The 21879-nt window shown below is 61.8% G+C and overlaps 1 protein-coding gene across 2 annotated transcripts in view; it reads left to right on the top strand.

Annotated features, from left to right (window-relative positions):
• SLC45A4 (solute carrier family 45 member 4) overlaps window positions 1-17108 on the top strand; it is a 68743-nt gene extending 51635 nt beyond the window's left edge. For both annotated transcript variants that reach the window (XM_044244866.1, XM_044244865.1), the window contains exons 3-8: window positions 7906-8094; window positions 9866-10045; window positions 10568-11601; window positions 11906-12005; window positions 13133-13344; window positions 15272-17108. In XM_044244866.1, the coding sequence (XP_044100801.1) occupies window positions 7906-8094; window positions 9866-10045; window positions 10568-11601; window positions 11906-12005; window positions 13133-13344; window positions 15272-15631 (2075 nt within the window). In that variant the 3' untranslated portion in view covers window positions 15632-17108. The remainder of the gene's footprint in view (window positions 1-7905; window positions 8095-9865; window positions 10046-10567; window positions 11602-11905; window positions 12006-13132; window positions 13345-15271) is intronic.
• Window positions 17109-21879: the final 4771 nt, after the last annotated feature.

Genomic DNA, 21879 nt, shown 5'->3' on the forward strand with positions numbered 1-21879 from the left:
GGTTCCCGGATTCTCTCACCTTGCTGGATGATGGCAGCAGAGCGAAACTGAACCACAGCCCAGCCGATTTTGTAGGCTCTGTAGATGTGGCCGCGTTGTGGGTTTCAGGGGCTGTTCTCTGTGCCACTGTGACTCGACACTCAGGATTTTTACTTTATTTTTTAAAAGATTTTATTTATTTTGAGAGAGTGTGAGAGCGTGAGCATGAGTCAGGGAGGGGGAGAAGGGGAGGGAGAAGCAGGCCTCCCGCTGAGCAGAGAGGCCCATGTGGGACTCAGTCCCTGGACCCCGATATCATGACCGGAGCCGAAGGCAGATGCTTCACCGACTGAGCCCCCAGGTGCCCCATGACACTCGCGAGTTTTCAGCGGGGGTCCTAGGCATCTGCTGTGTCCTACTTGATCACCCCCACGAAGAGGGGAGTGGTGTCTGAGCAGAGGGGAGGACCCGTGTCCCGCTGGCTCTCACTTCTGCGGGGCTCATGCGGAGCCTGAGGTCCCCTGTGGCCCTGGGCCCAAGTGCTTCCCCTTCGCGGGGACGTGAGGCAGCACGAGCCCCCGTCTTCAGGACAGACCAGTGTTCGGAGGAGGGCGCACGCTCTTCGACGGCTAGTTCCCGGCCTCCGCTGGGATAGCCGCAGGGAGCCTTGCTGCTGGGGGAAATGTCTGAGCCAAGCGCGGGGTGGTGAGTGGGCCATGGAGCGCCAGCTTTCCTGAGTCACGAGGCCACTTGTCCGGGCCGTCACCGTAGGCCCTAGTCATGGCCGCGTGGAGGGGAGTTCTCTAGAGGTAAGCCGTCGGTCTGCTGGGGACCCAGGGCTCAGCTAGCGCCGCCGTATCCCTGACTGCTTCTGGGAGGCTTTGGTGGTGAACAGCGGGCACTGGTGGGGAGGCCAGGCTCCATGGGACACCGACCGCGAGAGCGAAAGGCGAGTGTCACAGTGGGGAGGTCCCCACGTGAGAGCCTGCCTGCCACTCTGGCCCCAGGCTCGCCTGCTACGAGTCAGTGCTGCCGAAGGGCCCGGGCCTGCAGTTTCCTCTGGTCCTTTCCTTCGAAGCAGGTTGGCTTGTGCTCAGACCCCGCCCAGCCTGCCTGAGGCCGCAGCAATGCTGCTGGGGCCCAGCCAGGCCCGGGGGGCTGGGCCTGGACAGGCAGAGAGGGCCGTAGAGGGCCCCGGGCCATGCCCCCTGCCAGCTCGACGTGCGGGCCTGTGCCGGCCGCCGGCTGCTCTCACTGGCCTTCGGGGAGCTCAGCCTCCTCTGAGCGGCACTTTCTGCTTGTTCCTCAGACCGCCAACTGCAGGGAGCATCTCGTCTCAGCCGCCCGCCCGTCTCGGCCTCGGGCAGCCGTCCCTGTTCTGCGGTCACGGCCGCGGGGCTCTGCAGGTAGTGGACCTGCCGTGGCGCCGGGTCCCCGTCACCCACCTGTGGCCTAGGCATCGCCACCACCTCACCGTTCTCGTGCCGGTTTCTGCCAGGAAGTCGGGAAAGTGTCAGTGTCCACACCCCTACGCACGGAGCTCTGTAGGATAAGCCGTGCATTTTATGTGTTTGGGGAAGCTTCTGGAAGCTTCTGAAATCTTGTGCCTGGCCTTGTGAGTTCCTGTCCCGTCGTGAAGGTGCTTGCTCTGGGCAGCAGACTTCAGAGCTGCAAAGTGGGTGCTTGTGCCAGCCGCTGGGGCGAGAGCAGCTGGCGGGAGCGGGCCGGGCCGTGCGCTGGGGTGCTCTGCCTGCCTAGCCGCTGGGCGCCCGGGCAGCGGCAGGTTCACGCCCCTGGCTTCCCAGAGGCTCAGTGACCCGCCAAGTGCCTCCAGCCGGGGTGCTGGGTCTCCTCCCCCTTTAAAATAGGACCGGCACCCCCAGCACCGACGCACAGGGAGCCCCCAGTGCAGGGCTGGGGGGGCTGTGCACGCTTATTCCTGGAAGCAACCCAGCCTCGGGGCCAGCGCAGGGGCTGCGGGGTGCTTGTTCGGCCAGAAGAAAGACCCTCAGGATCCCCCGGAATTCAGTGCCGCCCAGGAAGTCTGAAGGACTCTGTCCAGAATAGCTCGTTCCGACGTGGCCCGTGCAGCCGCTGGGACCCTCTCGGGCTAGACTTCACCATCGACCCACAGGGAGCATGAGCCAGCTGACCCCTTGCCCTCTGTCTCAGACCCCGTGAGGACCTGTACCCCCCTCCCCCCATGGCCCGCCCAGGTTGGGGACTGCACCTTCTGAGTGTCTGAGGACCCCCTTCAGGGCTGTAATGAAGGTTGACACATAGGGAGCATGGCCTGGGTGCTGGGGACGCCACTGAGAGCAGCCCGGGCGGCGGTGGGCTCCTGGCCCTCTGGGAGGGACGTGTGCACACACGCGGGGCCTGTTCCTCCTCCCCTGGAAACACCAGTTGCTGCACCCCACTCCCTACCTGCCCATGGCTCTGGGGTTCTAGAACATTCCACGCAGATGGAGGAGTGCCTGCCCCCTCTCTGCCCAGTTGTAGACCCTCCCTGTGCCGGGCGCCCTTTCCTCCCTCAGGCCGTCTCTGGGATGCCCATGGCCCTCGCCAGGGTCCCCCACACAGCTCGTTGACGTCTGTTCATCAGAGGTCATGCGAGGCTGGTGGGCATTTCCCACGGAGCACTGGTTCTCACGAGTCCAGCGTTATCATGGAATTCTTGCTGCGGATACAGACCTATCTTGATGTGGAAGGCTTTGTCTATCGAAGGAAAGAATGTATGTTCCCATTCCCGGTTCAGATCTTTTGTTAAACATTTATAGGCCACTTTCCCGGTCCCCTGGCTGCCCTCCCCCCCAAGTACCAGTTTATCAAAGACGACGTGGTGGCATTGAATGGGAGCTGCCGCGCGTGACCAGCGTGGCGACCGCTGCCCGTGACCTCACACGGCCCTCCGACGATGCTGACACACTGAGCATTTCCTGTGAACGGGGAGCCTTCCTGGTCCCACCATTGTTGTTCGCCTTCTGCCCGGGAGAAAACAAAAATTATTTACTACGGGCGGTGTGCTGTTTGTTGAGAGCCGGGCTGGGAAATGCACTGTTGGAGGTGTCCCAGTGGCTGCCTCGCAGCAGCGGGGGCCCAGGCTCGCTCACCCCCAGGGCTGCCTGGGGGACGTGATGGGAAATGCTGATGCTTCTTGCCAATATGCTGGACAAAGAAAGCCACTGCCCCGTGTCGCTTTCGCCATCCCCAGCTTGTCCCCCCCCCTCCCCGAGGCCGCCTGGCTGGGGCGCGTGGGGCTTCCTGTGGGGGAGCCCGGGCTTCACCTTCGGGAGGACCGGGGACATCACCACCGGGCTGGCACTGCTGCGGGTCCTGTCAGCCCCTCCTGCGCGCTCCCGCCTACCTCAGCCTTTGCTCTGGGGGCCCCTGTGGGGGCACTTTGCTCAATGGGTGCACACTTTGGGTGCCCAGTTGGAGGGGACAGACTGGGCCAGGAAGCCTGGGAGCTGCTGGGCCCATGAGTCTGCTCTGAGGATGTGTGATGTGGCAGGATCCAGCCCAGCGTTCCCACCCCGAGTGTCCCAGTCCAGAGACACGGGCGAGGCTCCTGGGCACCAAGTGCTGCAGCCGGGCATGTCTCGAGGCGATCACGCTGGGTATTGATTGGCCGTGTGGTTGGGGGCGAGGGTTGATGAGTGGGGACCAGAGAGAAGATGGGAGGCCTGACCCCCCTGTCCTGGTCCGGAGAGCGAGCCACAGGGTGAGCATGCCTCTGGGCTCAGCAGCCACCACGGCACATTCTCTGGGCATCCAGAGGGCACGGGGAGCCGTCCAGGGTCGTGCCTGGCTGCTGCCCATTCTGGCAGCCCTCTCCCGGAGGGATGGGAAACCCTGGTTTCCAGAAGGTCCCTTCAGTGGAATGGCTTCCTTCCCGGTCCCCTTGACAGCCAGCTTCTCAAGTCCCACCCGTGCTGTTGCCTATGCTGGGGAAGACTGTGCTGTGTCTCACACTTGCTGGCTCCAGGACTCCTAGGGACACCGTCCTGGCCTCATGTGAGCTGGGTGCTGGTGGGCCGTGGCTTAGCGGATGGTGGGACGGGGCCAGGGCCCGTCTCACAGCAGGCGTTGGCTGCTTCAAGGCGGCGGTGTGCGCCCAGCAGTCCGTCTTCTGCGGCTCGTGTCTGGCGTGGAGCCTCGCACCTCAGACAGACGTGTGGGTGTTTGCAGAAGTTAGGCAGGATCATGCACACGTGGTTCTCCGTGACCAGCCCCGGAGCCTCTCAGCCTTGGGCGCAGCTCTGGGAATGACGGAGCCCGGCCCCTCCAGCGGAGCCCACGTCTCTAAGGAGCTCTTCCATGCAGCTTTCTCTCTGCCCGTTGGCTCAGTGGAACTGGGTACTGGAGCTGCTGCCCAGGAGTGCGGTGCACCCCACCTTCGAGACCGGCCGGTGGGGCGTGCATGCCCGTCGGCAGTTGCTGGGCGACTGTATCATGGGGGCCAGAGGGTGCTACTTGTCACGCTGCGTGCTGGAGCTTGGATAAAAGCGGAAAGAACAGAACCGATTTCTCCGGGTTCCTGTTGCAGGGGAGGGTTTTGAGTCCAGCCAAGTTACTTGTTTAAAATGAGAATTGCAGCACTCTTCAAAGGAATGTAGCAGAACGTAGGGTCTCTACAACACGTCATTTACAGTGTGAAGGGTACAGCTTAGTGGGGTTAGAAGAAACAGGGAAGCTGAAAACGTGACCCTCACTCCAAGGTGGTGACTCCTTGCCGTTGTCAGGCGTGTGTACGCGTGCTCGAGGCTGTGACCGTGGGAAGTAAGAGAGCTCAGCGGAGAGATGCGCTGAAGAAGCAAATGGAAATTCTGGGCCTGAAAAATGCAATATCTGAGAGAATTAGGGGAGATCGGGTTGACGTAGGACGCAGCACACCGAAGGCTTGGTTGGCAGAGATGAAGAGCAGAGGGGACAAAGACGGAGACCAGAAAGGGACAGGGCCACAGGACGCGGGGGTGCAGTGTCCGCGGGTTGGATGCTCTTGCGATTGGGGGTCCCAGAGGAGCGGAGCTAGAGAAGGGGGCAGGAGAAAGCTGGGGTACTAACAGGAAGTTTCCCGCGTGTGCCGGAAGACCGGTAGGTTCAGCTTCACGGAGCTCAGTGGCGTCCAAGCAGGAGAGAAAGGAAACTTCACTTAGATTCATCGTAGTCAAACTGCCAAAAGCCAACAAGAAAGAGAAAATCTTGAAAGCACCCAGAGGAGAGGAAGATGATCGGCCTCTCTCTCTAGTCACGTGAAATGTCACCGCCTTCTCTGCAGTAACGGGAGTGACCGCCTCACTGCTCTGGAGGGGGCTGCGGGCGGAGTTAACCCAGAATTCTTTATCCAGCAAAAATAGCCTGTCAGACTAGAAGAGAAAGAGATTTTGGGTAAAATAACAAGCGGATTTGCTGTTGGCAGATTGCTGGAGGAAACGCTGAGGGAGCGGGACAGCCCAGAGGCAGAAGGGGCGGGCTACCGTGTGGACGGGCTACCGTGTGGACGGGCTACCGTGTGGACGCTCCCGTCTTCAGGAAGGAAGGGAGACATGGCTCAGTGGGAGGTAAAAACAAAGGGAGTTTTCATTTTAATTCCCTTAAACGTGACGTGACGGTTTAAACAAGGACTGTCGCACAGACGGGGTTGACGCCCTCTGGATGGGACACGTGGGCGCTGCGTGCGTGGAGAGCCTCGGGGGCGAGGACAGAGCCTCGGCGAGGTTCCGGCTCGCGCGCGGGGCTTCTGCGCCGGCCTGGAGAGCGGTGTGTGATGAACTCTCCCGAGCAGACCCTGGCAAGATAAGGCTAAAAAGCCAAAGTGTAAGTTAAAAGAGTTAACTTGGCCGAAAGCAGGCCGGGACAGGAGGTGTGGAGAGACAAGGCAGGGGGTGCGGACAGTAACGTGGCACGTAAGCGAGGAGCCTGAGGCAGCGCCAGGGGCTGCGTGTGCTCCTGACGCAGGGCCCAGGGCTACACAAGGCAAAGATGAGCCTAGTTCAAAGTTTCGCCGCCCCACCCCTCGGCAGGCCCCACAGGTCCCCGTGGGCCGTGTGCGCTGGTCCCCGGCACTGGTCCAACAGCGCGCACATTGCGGGGCGCCGCTGGTGCTGCCGGGCGCGAGTGCTTGTGGCCAAGGAGGGGGCGGGGGGGGCGCGGCCGTTGGAGAAGACTTGTCCTCTCGCCGGAGCGCGGGGGCTTGGCGGGAACACCTGACGGTACGGGGTGGGTGGAGACAGGCCTGGCAGGTGAGAGCGGTCCCAGGATGGAGAGCGCCGGCCGCAGCCGAGAGCTGGACTGGAGAGGGGTTCGCGGGCTGCCCGAGGGTGGGTGAAACAGCGGGTTCGGCAGTTAGGGTCTTCCCGCCGGCCAAGCAGTGTTTATTGGTAAAGTTGTGCCGTATTAAAAGCCCCAAAGAAAGTAAGAGTCTATGTACCCCGGGTCAGAACCACTTTCCATTCTTTGACAGGGACCGTGTCGCATACGTGACTGGTCCTTTCTGAGGCTCGTGGTGCCACACCCGGGCTCCTGCCCAGGGGCAGCATGGGCTCTGCCCGCGGCTGCTGCTCTCCCCTCTGCCTGCCTTTGAGGAGGAGAGCGGAGGCCCCAGGCCTGCGGGGGAAACCAGAGCCGGCCAGGGGACGCGCTCAGCCTGCTGCTCGTTTCCTGAGACCTCCGTGCGTCTGGTGACTTGCAGTAGGAACCCACCCCACCTTTCCTAGAGCTCCGTGTGGTATAGATGTCAGAGCCGATGCCTTGAACCGTGGACTGCGTGCCTAAGTGTTTTAGGGGGTGCTTCCCTCTGCCAGAGGAGCGTGGCTCCTGGGGGCGCGGCTCAGCCATTTCCCAGGGCCTGTGGCTGGGCAGAGTGCTAGCCGGGGATCGCTGGTGTGCAGAGCGCTGTCGTCTGAGTCAGCTTCTCATGGACGCAGGACACTGGCAGCCTGCAGCAGGGTGGCCAGTCACTAGTGACCCCCACCCAGATCACGAAGAGGACACACGAGCCCCAAAGCCCCCACCCCTCCCGCGGGCTGCCACTGCGCCGGCTTCTTCCAGCAGAAGCTCTGTCAGCCACTCAGACCTCCTGTAAACGGAGCCCACGGCGTGTGCCCTGCCGTGGCTGGCATGTGTGGGGTGTGGCTGGCCATGCCCAGCTGCAGCCGGGACCCCTGGCCACTGTGTAGCGCTCGGGTGTGTGGAGTGTGCCGTTCCCCTGGCAACGGGCACGGGCTTTGTGCGAGGGTGGTCTTACCTTGTCACTGTGTGACCCTGCACAGGTTACCTAATCTCTGAGCTTCACATTTACATTCACGTTGTCATGCCGGACAACCGGCACGATAATGCCTACCTCCCTGGGCGGTTAGGGGGTTAGAGCGGAGCGGTAGCCGGTGCCTGATGGAACACCTGGGCTCCAGCCGAACACCCACCCGTGCCTCCCCTCTTGGCGGCCGCTCCCCGCCCTCTTGGAAGCCCGTGGCGGGGGTCCTTGAGCACATGCGGCCCCTCACTGAGACTCTCATCATAGATTCTGGCCAAGAGGCCCAGGATGGGGCGGGGGGGTGTCTTCCTCCCGCTACCCCCGTTCTGGGTCCAGTGCCTGTGAGGCCGCGTTGAGCAGCTGTAGACACGGGCCCTGGTCAGTGTGGTCCGTGCCTCGGGTGCTCGGTCCCCCTGCACGCGGCAGGTCCAGGGCTGCCGGCTCTAGCAAGTGCCGCTTGTCTCACTGGGTGCCTGGCTGCCGGGGACACCTCCGAGGCCCAGGTGCTGGCCTCCGGCCACCTCATGCTTCTCAGTCGGCGTCGGGTGCGTGTCAGATGTCCCAGGCTGGGAGCCGGGCGCTCGGACCTCGCGGGGTCTCCGCCGGACCCAGGGGCACGCGTGTCCGCATGCGCGTGCCCGCCCCGTGACCGCCCGCCCCCTGTGCCCCAGGCCTTCCGGAGCAGTACTACAGCCTGACCTGGTTCCTGAGCCCCATCCTCGGCCTCATCTTCACGCCCATCATCGGCTCCGCCAGTGACCGCTGCACGCTGAGCTGGGGCCGCCGGCGGCCCTTCATCCTCGCCCTGTGTGTCGGCGTGCTCTTCGGCGTGGCCCTCTTCCTCAACGGCTCGGCCATCGGTGAGTGTCCCCCCGCGTCCCGGCGGGAGGGGCCGTGCTCTCGGCGGCGCCCGGCGGGCAGGCGCAGGGCTTCCGGGCGCTCCCGGCGGGGCTGAGGCCGGGCCCCACGTGGGAGCGCCGTGGGGACGTGTTCACAGGGCAGCCCTTCCTGTTGTGACCCGCTTGTCTGCCCCGCGCGTCCGACAGCACGTCCTGTTTGCAGCGCGGCTTCAGAAGCCCCTTCTTCTTTCTCCTTCTCTCAGACGTTGGGTCGAAAGCGTCCAGACCCGGTTCCGTGCTTGTTTTTTCTATTCGTGTGCTCGTGCTTTGTTGTGTTGTTTTTAAGTTGAGCAGCTCGACGTGGGAAAATGGGTTTGCCCCGAGGGAGCTCATCAGAACTGTTAGAAACAAAACCTGTTTTCTGGCAACGGCTTTTTAAGATCAAGGCTTCATCTGTGTTCTGACGAGTGCACGCGTGGCCTAGGTCGACATCAAGTGCGTTGGACACTCACAGAGAGGCCCAGAGCCCCTTGGACTCTCAGAGGCCTGTGTGGGGCCAGGCTGGGGCCCGGGAAGGCCAGTGCGACCGGCTGGCGGAAGTCCGGGGCGGGGGGCACTCTCCACAATCCTGTGGGCTCGGGGCTGCTGGCTCTCGGCCTGTCCCCTTCACCGTACGGAGCTGGTGTCCCTTCGCAGCACTGTGCCCCGGAGAGACAGCTGTGCTATTCTCCGAGGCTGTGCCTGCACGTGGGCCGGCTGTGCTCACGCCTCTCCTGGCCTCTCCCCTGCTCTTCCCGTGCTGCAGCTCACCTGCTCCGGGCCCCGGGTTTCGTACGCCACGCCCCGCATCTGCAGGCACAGGATTCCCGCCGGTCTCAGGACCCAGCTGTAGCTTAGCCATCGGGGGACCGGTTTGGTCTCTGGGCTCACAGGGTGTACTCCCCAAGGCCAGTGAGAGGTGGCGTGTGACCGCCACTTCCTCTGGGTGCTTACAACCTGCTGCGGGAGGCATTGTGCTGGACGTAGGGCCGTTCCCATTGCACCACGGAGCGGCCCCTTTCTGGCCCCTTTCTGGCGCTCTGAGAAGGTGCCTGACGACCCCAGGGGAGGTCACGAGTACTTCCTGTGGTCCTGGATGGGCTGTCACCTGGGGTCTGACTCTGGCCGTCCGCACAGCTGGCCCGTGTTTCTGGTTGGGTGCCTTGGGTACAGTCTGACGTACAAAACGTGAGTGTTAGCCTTGAAAGGTTAATTTTTCTTGGAAAAGAAACATGCTCGCTGGGTAGCATCAGGAGGACAGCTTTCAAAAAGTCTTCCGTTGGAAGATGTGGAACCACAGTGGACAGACCAGGGAGACCCATCACGTGTTCAGGGAGCGCCCTAGGAGCGCCCCCGCAAACCCTGGCCCCAGGGCTGGTCGAACCCCAAGGTGGTGCGTGTGCATATGAGAGTGACCGTACATGTCACGCGTCATGTTTTCTCCTAGATGTTCCCTTCATGCTCCCAGTGTACCCCTCCTTTCCCAGTGATAGTTAGGGAGGAAGGATGCTTTTTTAGTTACACAGCGTCAAAGTAAGTAAGCGTTGAGGTTCCCCGCAGCTAATGTGACTGGGGAGAAAAAATAACCATATGCGTAACAGAAATGGAAAACACAAGGCCCATCCTCCGTTCTGACCTTCTGCGCCAAGGAGCCACGCGCCTTTCTGGCGTTGGCGAGCGTGTCCCCACCTCCCCTTGCAGGGAGCGGTCTGCTCTTAGGAGCTGTGATCTGAGTGCCCCGTGTGTTGGGCAGGTCTGTCCCTCGGCGATGTCCCCAGCCGCCAGCCCATCGGCATCGTCCTCACCGTGCTGGGGGTGGTCGTCCTGGACTTCAGTGCCGATGCGACCGAGGGCCCCATCCGGGCCTACCTGCTGGACGTGGTGGACAGCGAGGAGCAGGACATGGCCCTTAACATCCACGCCTTCTCTGCCGGTGAGAGCGCAGCCCTGCCCCCGCCCCACCCGGCACGGGGCAGGACCGGCAGCATGGGGGAGGCTGTTCCCATGGCGGGAGGGCAGGGTGCTGGCTGCTGCTGGTCGGCGCGGCAGGGAGCAGCCCCCGCTGACCGCTCCCTGCGCTCAGGCCCCGTTCTCATCCGCTGGGAGCGGCAGCTTCCTGAGCTTGAGGGATGACGGTCCGCGCTGCCCAGAGTCACAGGCAAGCCTCTGTTTCCTATCCTGGCAGATAGCTGCTCCCAGTGCCTTGGACGGGACTCTGTTAAGTCAGAGCTGCAAACCTAGGGTCAGCTGGAGTTTCTCACTGTGTTTTTCCCACCACTTTTTCACTTTCCATCCCCAAAGTTGTCCTGACTCGGCCAGAGCTACGAATGCCACGCCTGGTCCGTGGTTAAGGGCACAGGCCCTTCGGGCTCTGTCCTGGGTTCTCCCCGTCTGGGAGGGAGTGCCGAGGTGCCCGACACCGCTCACGGCCCCTCTGTCTCTCCTACCCGCTCAGGCCTCGGCGGGGCCATCGGCTATGTGCTGGGCGGGCTGGACTGGACCCAGACCTTCTTGGGCACCTGGTTCCGGACTCAGAACCAAGTGCTCTTCTTCTTCGCGGCCATCATCTTCGTGGTGTCGGTGGCCCTGCATCTGTTCAGCATCGACGAGGAGCAGTACAGCCCCCAGCAAGAGCGGGCCGGGGAGGCGGCGGACGCGCTGCCCCCCGCCGCCCGCGGGAGCGCGCTGGACGGCGGCGCGGGGCTGTTCCCCGAGGAGGTGCGGTCGGAGCACGAGCTTGCGCTGGACTACCTGGGCGCGGGCATGGTGCGGAGCAAGAGCGACTCGGTGCTGCACGTGCCCGACGCCGCGCTCGACCTGGAGCCCGAGCTGCCCTTCCTGCCCGACATCGAGCCCTCCATCTTCCACGACGGCTCGTACCCCGGCACCCCCCGCAGCACCAGCCAGGAGCTCGCCCGTGCCAGGCCGCCCTGCCTGGCCTCACTGCTCAGGGAAACCGCGAAGGAGAACGACACGCTGCTCGAGAATCATGCGCCCGAAGCCAAAGTCCCCAACGGCAGCGGCTCCCCGCCGACGGACGGCCCCGTGGGCTACACCAGGGTGGACGTGAGGCCCATCGCCGCCGCGTCCGGCTCCATGAGGCGCCGCAGGCACATGTTCCGCCGCCAGGCCTCAAGCACCTTCTCCTACTACGGCAAGATCAGCTCCCACCGCTACCGCTACCGGCGGGCCAACGCCGTGGTCCTCATCAAGCCGTCGCGCAGCATGAGCGACCTGTATGACCTGCAGAAGCGCCAGCGCTGCCGGCACCGGAACCAGAGCGGGGCCACGGCCTCCAGCGGGGACACGGAGAGCGAGGAGGGGGAGGCCGAGACCACTGTGCGGCTGCTGTGGCTGTCCATGCTGAAGATGCCCAGGGAGCTGGCGCGTCTGTGCCTCTGCCACCTGCTCACCTGGTTCTCCGTCATCGCCGAGGCCGTCTTCTACACCGACTTCATGGGTCAGGTCATCTTCGACGGGGACCCCAAGGTGAGGGCCGGGATGTGCCCGCCCCGGGGCCTGGCGGGCATCGGCCTCTGTGCCCCGGCCCGGCGGCTGGCTGTCGCCTGGGGCTGCGCGACCTCCCGTTGGGCCTGATGGCCTCCACCCGGGCTCCGGTGCCGGGCACGGCTGGGAGGGGCTGGAACCACCTGTGCGGAGCCTGGCCCGTACCGGGACTGCGGCTCATAAACGGCCCGCCTGCAGTTGAGATGGAAAGTCCCCTCCTTTGCCCAAAGCCTGTGGCGCGTGGTCCCTGCCCCTGCCTTGAGCCCCGGTCTCTTTTCTGGAACAGGCTCCCTCCAACTCAACCGCCTGGCAGGCCTACAACGCGGGCATGAAGATGGGCTGCTGGGGCCTGGTGATTTACGCAGCCACCGGCGCAATCTGCTCAGGTAGGCCGACCTCCAGGCAGAGCAGCTGCACTCCCTCGGGGGCGCTCAGTGGTGGGAAACAGGGCCCAGGTCGTCCTGCCTGGAAAGTGGGCCTGACTTGGAACAGGCTGTGGCTCAGGGCCAGAAGCATGGAAGCGCGTGTGTCTGGATTTGGGCATCCTCAGACCACGGGCAGGCTGTCCTCTGTGCTGGTTCCTTCCCTGGGGGCTCCTCAGAGAGAGGCTCCGGCAAGGGACGGGCTTGGGGGGATGGGGGACAGCAGGAACCGGGCCCGCGGGCTGGGAGAGGGGTCTTTTGTGCTTAGCCAGGAGTACAGGGGGAGGTTGGGTCTGCAGACCTCATGGAGGAGAGGCCTTTCCCTGCAGGTGTGGTTTCATCCTTGAGGAGGGGGGTCGGGGTGACAGGCCTCAGTCTTGGGAACAGCATGCCCAGGCCCACCTTCCAGGAATGGGGCACAGCGGGGTCCAGGTTCCCCTGAGCAAGTCTGCTCTGGGTCCTTCCTGTTTTCTACGTGTACCTGGAGGGGGAGGTTGGCGTCATTTCAGCCTGGCCTGGACTTGAGGGTGGCCAAGGTCAATGGAGCAGCAGGAAGCCAGCCTGAAGGTCACACGGCATTGTCTGTGAAGCCTCAGAGAGGCTTCCTGGGGGAGGTGACATTAAGCCGCTGGGCCAGAAGGGGCGAGCAGGAGTCTGTCCCTCTAGACTCAGGGGTTTACACTCCAGGGAAACCAGCCACAATTTGAGATCTTAAGTCAAGACTGGGTGTCCCTGGTGGGAAGGGTCTGGGCCAGGCTGGCCTGCAGGGCGAGGAGGCCCCAGGGAGCTACTGGGTGGGACCAGGCTCTGGACTCTGGGACCCAACCTAGGAGGGCTGACGTCTGAGGTGCCAGAGCCCCGGGGAGTTGAGTGGGGTGCCATGGGCTCGCACGTGTGATGGGGGCAGGTGGGACTCGGTGGGGCGGTGGGGCGGGGTGGGGGAGGGCTCCGGGTAGCAGCAGCAGCAGGAGGTGGCCGACTGGAGTGGGGTGGGCACGCAGCTCACCCTGTGGGTCACTGTCTTGTGGCCGTACTCTGTCTGTGGGTCACTGTCCCGTGGTCACTGTCCCATGGCCGTACTCTCCCTGCAGCGCTGCTACAGAAGTATCTGGACAACTACGATCTGAGCATCAGGGTCATCTACGTGCTGGGGACGCTGGGCTTCTCCATCGGCACGGCCGTGATGGCCCTATTCGCCAACGTCTACGTGGCCATGGTCATGATCAGCACCATGGGTATCGTCTCCATGAGCATCTCCTACTGCCCCTACGCCCTGCTCGGGCAGTACCACGACATCAAGGAGGTGCGTCCAAAGCTGGGGGCTGGGGCCGGGGGCAGTGGTGGGGCCCGAGGTCACCAGCCCGAAATGTAGCTCAGGTCAGATCATCAGACTCATCTGGCTCCAAAGCCCCTGCTCGTTCTCCACTCGTCTCTAGGCAGAGAGCTCTGTACCTTCCGCTGGGGGGGCATTTGGGGGTGCAAATGGCCCCCCAGATCTTCGGTTCTGAAGTGCCCCCCGAATTGGGTTGGTCTGAGGTACCGGCTCCTTCCATGGCCTACCTGACAGTGCGGCTTCCGGTGCATCATAAGGGATTTTGGTCGGGCACCCGGGAGGCTGCCTGCCCCTTGCTGTCCCCTCACAGACCCCAAAGCGGGGGAGCGTGGCCGGCACTGACCTGCGCAGTAGGGCGTGAGCCCCCTGGGTCCGTCTGTGCTTTGAGCAGCTGCGTTTAGAGAGGGAGCAGACAGGTGCAGTCAGCGTAACCGCAAATGCTGTTCGTCGCCGTACGTCCCAGACACCGTGATTTCAGCACATCCCATATAAAATTCCGATTGTTCTCCCCGAGCCTTGGAGGGAGTGTGTACCTGCTGCCAGCAATCCCTCTGGACTCGGACCAGCCGCCTCTCACAGTGCTCCGTGGCCACAGCGCTGGTGTAGACCGTGTTTCTAACTCGGACACAGACCCTGAAAGGAAAGGAAAAAATGGAGAAGGGAAAAAATAAACCCAAACTATGCTTAATCTTCTCTTGCACGATTAGAGAAGCAAAGTAAATCCGCAGTGGTTAGGTACCGATGAAATGCCAAACTAATGAAAATCCAAGTAAGCGCATCGTGTTTTCTAATAAGCTGTTGCGTTGGAGTGTCACGGGGCCACAGAAAAGTGCACACACTGTCAGCGAACAGCGCGAGTGGGTTTTTGGACAACAAACTGGAAAGAGTAAGGCAGACATGGCAACAACAGGAAGCTGGTCCTTGTCCTCACCTCTGACCCCGTGTCATCCTCTTGCCAGTGTTTGAACCCAGAGTGTCTGCCTTGCCTTCACGCCTGTGCTTCCCTCCTGTGGTTGCAGAACGTGGCTCTTTCCCTCCCGGTCTCACTGCCGGCCACAGTCTGTGCTGCACTCTGCTGGCCGTGGCACTGGGTGGCACCCTTGTCCCGTGCGTGTTGGCAGTCCATCTGGGATACGGGTGTGTGTGTGTGTGTGTGTGTGTGTGTGGTAGAGGAGCGTGACTTCATTTCCCCACGTCCGGGTAGCTATGTGACCCAGTGCCACTCACATGAGGGCCACCTGGTCCCTGCCCGCACTGCGGTGCCGACCTTGTCCGAGCTGGGTGCCGGTCTGTGGGGGGTGGCGTTTCTGGTTCCTCTGTCCTCCTCCACTGGCCGGTCTGTTCCCAGACCAGTGCTCTGTTCTAAAGTAGCTTCATAGTAAGACCGAAATCTGGTGCCGTGGGTCCTTCATCTTTGCTTTTTGAGATCATCTTGGGTGTTCCTGACGGTTTACTCTTCATCTGAGTGTTAGAGCAGTTTCTGGGCTTTGGCACTGGAAGTACGTTGATTGTATAGATCAGTTTGGGGAGAGTTACGAACTTGATAGTGTGGAGGCTTTCTACCCACAAAGACGCTGCGTTCTCCTACTAATCTTCGAGTGCATCCGTAGACACTTTGGACATCACACACTGTCCCACCATGAGATTTATGTTTTCTTTTCCACTCCTTAACACGTTTTCCATTTTCCTTGCCTTATTGCAATGGCCAGAGTCTCCAATACAGTGTTGAATAGAAGTGGGACGGGGTCGGGGAGACAGGCTGAGTGGTCGCCAAGCAGCCAACGGCAGGCAAGTTCTGTTTCCAGACTTCTGAGCTCACGTTCAAACAAACATGGTGGTGTCGGCTGACGGGCCGGTCCCCGCCGCGGCCCTCACTCGCGGGCTCTCTCTCTTGCAGTACGTCCACCACAGCCCCGGGAACTCCAAGCGCGGCTTCGGCATCGACTGTGCCATCCTGTCCTGCCAGGTGTACATCTCCCAGATCCTGGTGGCGTCTGCCCTCGGAGGTGTGGTCGATGCCGTCGGGACCGTGCGCGTCATCCCCATGGTGGCCTCCGTGGGCTCTTTCCTGGGCTTCCTGACGGCCACGTTCCTGGTGATCTACCCGGAGGTGTCGGAAGAGGCCAAGGAGGAGCAGGAGGGCCTGTCTGATCGGCCGCCGGGTGACGGCGGGGACGGCAGCCAGAAGCCCACCGTCTTGACCCTGTCCCGGAAGGAGGGCCTGCAGGGGCTGGTGGAGACGGAGTCGATGGTCTGAGCCTCGCCCCTGTGCGCACACATTCCTGGGGTGGGGTGGGTTGGGGATGGCGGGCGGGTTGGTCACTGTGGCTCTGGTGACGGCACAAAGCAGAGTTCCTTCACTACACGGGTGGGGGTGCGGTAGCTCTAGGGTAGGCCTGGGCCTCCGGGCAGAAACACCACACTGATTACTTTTTCCACGATTAAAAAAATCATTTGAAATTTTTTTTTTTAATTGAAAAGGAGCTTCTGATTTCAACTGTTTAATTTCGCAGGTATATTATTCTGCATGTTTTTAAATCGTAAGGCAGATTTACACTAGACACAAGCAATCCAGAGAAAAATAAGATTTTCATTTCCAAGGTCATAATTGAAAACCACAAGTCCGTGCTGTGGCTCGCCGCCTGCGGTCTGCGGATTAAAGAGCAGCCGTGTGGCCAGTCCCTGGGCCTCTCTGCGCCCTCTGGGGGGCCTGCAGGTGTCAGATCTCACGTTCTGTTGGTGCTGCCATTATTGGAGAGTATTTTTATCATTATTTTAGAAAAAAAAAATTTTTTTTCCTCTCAAAACTGGTTTTCTTAAGGAAACCATGTTTTCTTTTCCTCAGAGATTCTGATGGCACCGGGGGCAGGCCCGCCTCTGGGCAGCAGGAAGTGGCAGCCGCACCCCCATCCCGAACCTGTGCTGCCGGGAGGGCCCCCGGGCACCTGGTGGGCGGGACAGGGTCCACTGGGGGTGGCCTGCGGGGACGACGGGCTGGGACGGGCACCTGTAGCCAGCAGCACCCCAGGGAGCAGACAGGCCCCCTGCAGGTGCACGCCCATGTCTGCGCCTGGACCCCCGACCTCGTCATCTTTGTCCGGAGCTCCCCAGAGAGGAGATGGACTCTTTCGTTGCACTTTGACTCGTGTTTAAACCATTTGTTGGGGAAATCATGAGGGCAGAGCTCCAGGTGCGGCCTCGGCCCCTGGGACCTGCCGCCAGGCCTACCTCGGGTGCGTGGGACGCGGCCCCGGCCTCTTCTGACCTCTTCTGACCTCTCGGGCCTGCTGGGCCCACCCGACGCCGGAGTCGGGGCAGTGGCGAAGTGATGCGAGTGTCTGGGACCTGAGGATGGTCCCCTCCCCCGCAGGACCTGGTGCGGCCTCCGCTCTGAGCATCTCAGCCAAACGCAGACTTGGGGGAAGGCGCGCGGTCGACAGACGCCGCAGCTGCTGGGGATGCTTTCCAGACCATTCTCTCACGACGGAGCAGTGTCTGCTCCTCTCACTTGGAACGATCGGTCTGAGCTTCCTGATGTCACCTGGACACAGACGATGGTCATACTTCGCTGCCTCAAGTTTGTTTTTTTTTGTTTTTTTAATGAAGAACTTTCAGATGCATGAACAATCATGCCGCAGTATCATTCTAGAGCAGATATATACACGTATATATATATTTCAAGAGGAGACTAAGCAGTTTTTAAATAAATTACTTGAATTTTCTGTGTATTCCAAGGACTGGCTGTTTCGTGTGCTTGGCCGCCCTCTGGTCACGTCGCGTCTCGCAGCCGCTGGTGGCGTTTTGGGTCTGCGTCGGTCCCCTTCCGCCCAGGAGCTCCCCTCGGAGAGCCGACCTCCCAGAGCCGGCGCCGGGTACTGAGCGTTCTGCGCGTGTTCACGCGAGAGGCTGGCCTCGTGGACACGGAGCGGGGACAGGGAGAGTCCGCCCGGCCTGGTGCGAAGCCCCCGTCTCCTGCTCCAGCTGGGCGGGCCCCCAGGACAGGTCCCTATCTCCGGCTCAGCCCATCATCCCCCTGGTGGCTTTCCGGCCCCGGCTTCTCCCGCCGTGGGTCCTCCTGATCGCAGGGTCCGAGTGGCCGACCTGCTCCCGACAGCCAGGAAAGCCAGTGGCAGGAGAGCAGCTGATCCAGGGTCGGGGGTGGGGGCTGGAAAAGTCCCGAATCCAGGTGTGCAGCGAAGCAAGCGCATGTCTTGGGTCAGGAGGACCGCTCTGGGGCGGGGGGTGGGGCTCCCAGACGTGGGAGCCCCATGGCTGCATGGGCCCTGCGCTTGGGGCCTGGCCAGGTCTTGGTGTTCAGGCACTAGGGCCTTACGGTGGGGCTGCCATCCACAAAGCATGTTAACCCTTGACGTCCCAGCCTTCCCCCACCATGCTCCGAAATAACAAGGGCCCCAGCGGACGCTGTGTTGGAAGCGGAAGCCGCGCCCCTCCCAGGACCAGCCGGCCCTGGGCAGGGCTGCCTCAGCAGATTCTAGAACGTGGATGTCCCTGACGGTGCTTCCTCACTCTTGGGTCTGGTCAGGGTGCAGACCTGTGAGGAGAGGGAGGTGCCTCGTGGTCTGGATCGGAGTCCCTCTCCATAGCTGCCTTCCTGGGCCCTCGCTCCGGGCGGGAGCACAGAGGGCGCTCGGCCCACCCACGCGGGGAGGTGATTTCAGGGTCGCACTGACTCGAGAGCCTCGAGTGTCTTAAGAGCCGTGAGGAGGAGCTGGCCGTTGGCACACAGTTGCGCTCTGTGGCTCAGGGTTGGGGGGTGGGGGGTGATTTCTAATGCAGTAGCCGGGGCGGACCTGGTGGGGACCCAGCAGGAGAGTGTCCCGGAGCGGGCCATCTTCAGCCCGTGCCCGAGGGTCCTGCGGCAGGCCTGCAGGTATCGGTGCCAGGACAGGTGGCCCTGGGGCTCATGGGCACAGGTCCGTGGGCTGGGAGTGTGCCCTGGAGGGGTTCTGTTCAGTTGGTTCCTGTATCCTGGAAATGGGCTGATTACCAAAACAGGGTAACGTGGCTGACTTGCTCTTTCGTTCCCTGTAAAAGTCAACGAAGTGAAGGTCTCAGATGACCCAAACCCGTGCAGCCAAAGCCTGGTCCGTGCTGGAGCCTGTGTGGGGGCGGGGAGGCTCCGGGTCAGGCCGGGCAGCACACCCCCGCGCCTGCTTCCCTGTTCTGTGTGACGCCGTTGTGACCTTCGGGTGGCTAAGGGCCTGCAGCGTCTGTCCCCGCCCTGGAGTCCCCCGAGAGCGCCAGGCCCCCCTCAGAGGTGCTCAGGTGTGTTCTTGCAGGTGTCAGTGTGGGGGGACGGGGTTCTCTGAGCCCCTGCCCCAAAGGCCCACCTGTCTGTGGGGCTGCAGGAAGCAGGACATGAGCTGGGCCTGTGAGCCCACCCCCCCACCCCCGCGGCCTAGCCTCGTGGCACTAACGTAGTGTGTCCAGTGGCTCCTGTCCCGTGTCTGTGGGGGGCCGCCGCAGCTGGGGGTGGAGACACCTGTCACTGCCCGAGTTCGTGACACACCAGCTCCCACCAGACACCGCCTCAAACAGGCGTAGCCGAACCTTCCTTTCTGCCAGCTGTCCGGCTCCTGTCACCCTGGGGAGGGTGGGGCCCCGGTGGCCCGGCCTCGTGGGTGGCTCATGCCGGGGACAGGCCGGTCTTCCCCGTGTTGCACCCGCAGGCATCCACCTTCCTGTTTCCGGGCCTGGGGGGCCGCCGGCCTGCTTCCTCCCGCAGTGGGCATGTGGCTGGCGGTGGACCCGCCCAGCCCCTGCTGGGAGTGGGGTCGGTGCAGCCCCGGCCCTGAACATGCCTCTCATCTGGGAGCCCAGCCTCAGCTGCTCCCTTCCCCCTCACGGGAAGCAGCCACCACCGTCCCGGCCCAAGCCCCCCCAGTCTTGAGAGGGCCTCTTGGCCAGCCCGTGCTCCGGAGCCCCCGGGCTGGGGGGGCTGCTGAATCCCGTCGCTCTCCCCGGGCTGGGGGCAGGGCACGTCTCCAATGCTGTGGACTGAGACGGTCTCTTGGTGGCAGAAGGACCCGTTTTATGGAAATGCCTCTTGTTACAGGACCAAGTCCCCAGGCATCTGGGAACGACGCTATTTAGTTCTGTTGTGAACTTGCCACAGGACTTTTTTTATCAACTTATGAAGTTGGGTAGTGTGACAACTCTTGCTGGTTTCAGCAACAATATAAGTGTGTGTTAGACACACCGTGTCTTCTGAGGAAAAGCACTTATAAAGAAGAATAATACCACATATTAAGTTTTTATATTGGGTGCTAAGAAGGGGCCGGACGTCGGTGTGCCTGTGTGTCGAGCATCGGCCGTGTCGTTTCCTTCTGGGTGCACCGAGCTTGCGTGTCCGCTGGGTTCTGTCTTGCACGTGGTTCTGTCTGGAACGCTCCGTCTCCCCCCAAGGCCTCCCTGGGTCTGTTTTGCTGTAACTTTGTGGTTAAATCTTAATAAACCTTTCCCTACCAGGTGACCACGTGGGTGTGTCTGAATCACTTCCCCGCAGCCCCTCCCTGTGCCTTCCTGGGGCTGGGCTGGGGACCCAGGCCCCCCCTCCCCCATCCTGAGCCGTGGTGGGTCTGGTGGCGGAGGGCAGAGAGCCCCCAGGCCCACTGCTGTGTGGACAAAGTATGGGCTCAGGAAGTCTCCCCAGAACCCCTTCCTCACCAGTTCCCAAACCTGGGGGTCTGTGCTGGAACCCCCACCTTCAGCGGGGGTGGGGGGGCCACCAGGACAGATCCCACAGTCAGGGGGAAGGAGGTCACAGCTCTGCCTGCCTCCCTGCCTGGGGGCACCCAAGTGGGAGCTCAGGCCCAGCCAGCGGGGGGTGGGTTGGGGGTGACTCCTGCCCAGCAAGTTGGCTGGGGCCCCAGGACAGGTGTGGTAGCAGGTCTGGCAGCCCCTCCTGGGAAGAGGGAGCTGCTCAGAAGCTGGGCCTGTACCTCCAGCCACACAGGTAAGTAGCTGAAGCCTTGAGGTTCGGGGTGCCTGGGCCTTGGGCTGGGTGAGGTCCTGGGCAGGGGAAGGTGTTGCGCTCCCCCCCCCCCCCCCCGCCCCGCAACGTGGCTCAGAGGAAGTGGGGGTGGGGGCTTGCCCAAGGCCACTCAGCCAGTGATAGCTGAACCCAGGACCCGGCGCAGAGGAGGCTGGGTGGGGCCCGGGGAGGGAAGGAGGGAGCAGGGAGGGAGGGGGTGGGGGCCAGAGGGGGTGGGGGCCAGAGGCTGGAGTTCCCTGGAGCACCCTCGCCAGCAAGCCTTCCTGCCGCCTGGAGCCACAGCGCCCCCTGCCGTCTGCCCAGCCTCCGCCAGCCTCCCCTAGTGCAGGTGCCGCCGGCCTGGGTGGGACAGAAAACGGGGGGTGGGGGGGCAGCCCGCCAAACTCTGCACATGCTGATGTGTTTTTTTCTTACAAAAATGGAACCACACATGGGTTTGCAATCTCCATGATCTGTTGAGTAAGACCTTGATCATCTTATTTGCACGTTTAGGTCTCCTACATCCTTTTAGTAAGATGAATGGGGGGGGGTGGTTGTGGCACCCGGGTGGCCCAGTCAGTTAAGCCTGCCTACAGCTCAAGTCATGATCTCACGGTCCTGGGATCAAGCCCCACATCAGGCTCCCTGCTCAACAGGAAGCCTGCTTCTCTCTCTCCCTCTTCCCCTGCTTGTGTTCCCTCTCTCATTGTGTCTCTCTCTGTCAAATAAATAAATTCTTTTAAAAAAAGTTGAACAGGGGCTCCCGGGCGACTCAGTGGGTTAAGCCTCTGCCTTTGGCTCAGGTCATGGTCTCAGGGTCCTGGGATCGAGCCCTGCATCAGGTTCTCTGCTCAGCAGGGAGCCTGCTTCCTCCTCTCTCTCTGCCTGACTCTGCCTACTTGTGATCCCTGCCTGACAAATAAATAAATAAAATCTTTAAAAAAAAAAAAAACTTGAACAGAGGGTTTTTGTTTTAGGAGTTTTCTGGGTTTTGTTTGTGAAGTTTGTATCTATCTACTGTGTAGATCACCTCTACCTTCCTAAAAGTGTAGCATTAATTTACTTTTTCTCGGTGATGCACTTGAGGATTTTCCTGGGAAGAGTGAGACACCTCAAATGGGACATGCGTAGACGAGAACACTTTATTTGTGAAACAGTGAAGTTGTCAGAGCTCCCATCTGGTTTCTGACTCTGGACACCACTCGTAATCATCAGTCTTGGCTTCCACTAACGTGGCTCTTTAATATCATTAGGCCACTTCCAACGAAATGGAAAGGAGCAGACTGTGATAATCTTTAGATGAGGAACCAGAGAGCAGAAGGCGGACACACATCTGTTCCAGGCTGTTAGAAATGATAGAAAACACACATACCCCCAAGACCCTGGTCGGGTGGGAGCAGTCAGCCTGGGGAGGAAGCCTGATCTGACATGCTCGCGTTCTTCTGCAGGGGGCGGGGGGTGGGGTGGGGGGCAACTAACGTGTCCCACAGCTCCCCGGCAGAAGGTGGCCG

The sequence above is a fragment of the Neovison vison genome, chromosome 4 (genome assembly GCF_020171115.1).
Source record: "Neovison vison isolate M4711 chromosome 4, ASM_NN_V1, whole genome shotgun sequence".
In the NCBI taxonomy this organism is placed as follows: domain Eukaryota; kingdom Metazoa; phylum Chordata; class Mammalia; order Carnivora; family Mustelidae; genus Neogale; species Neogale vison.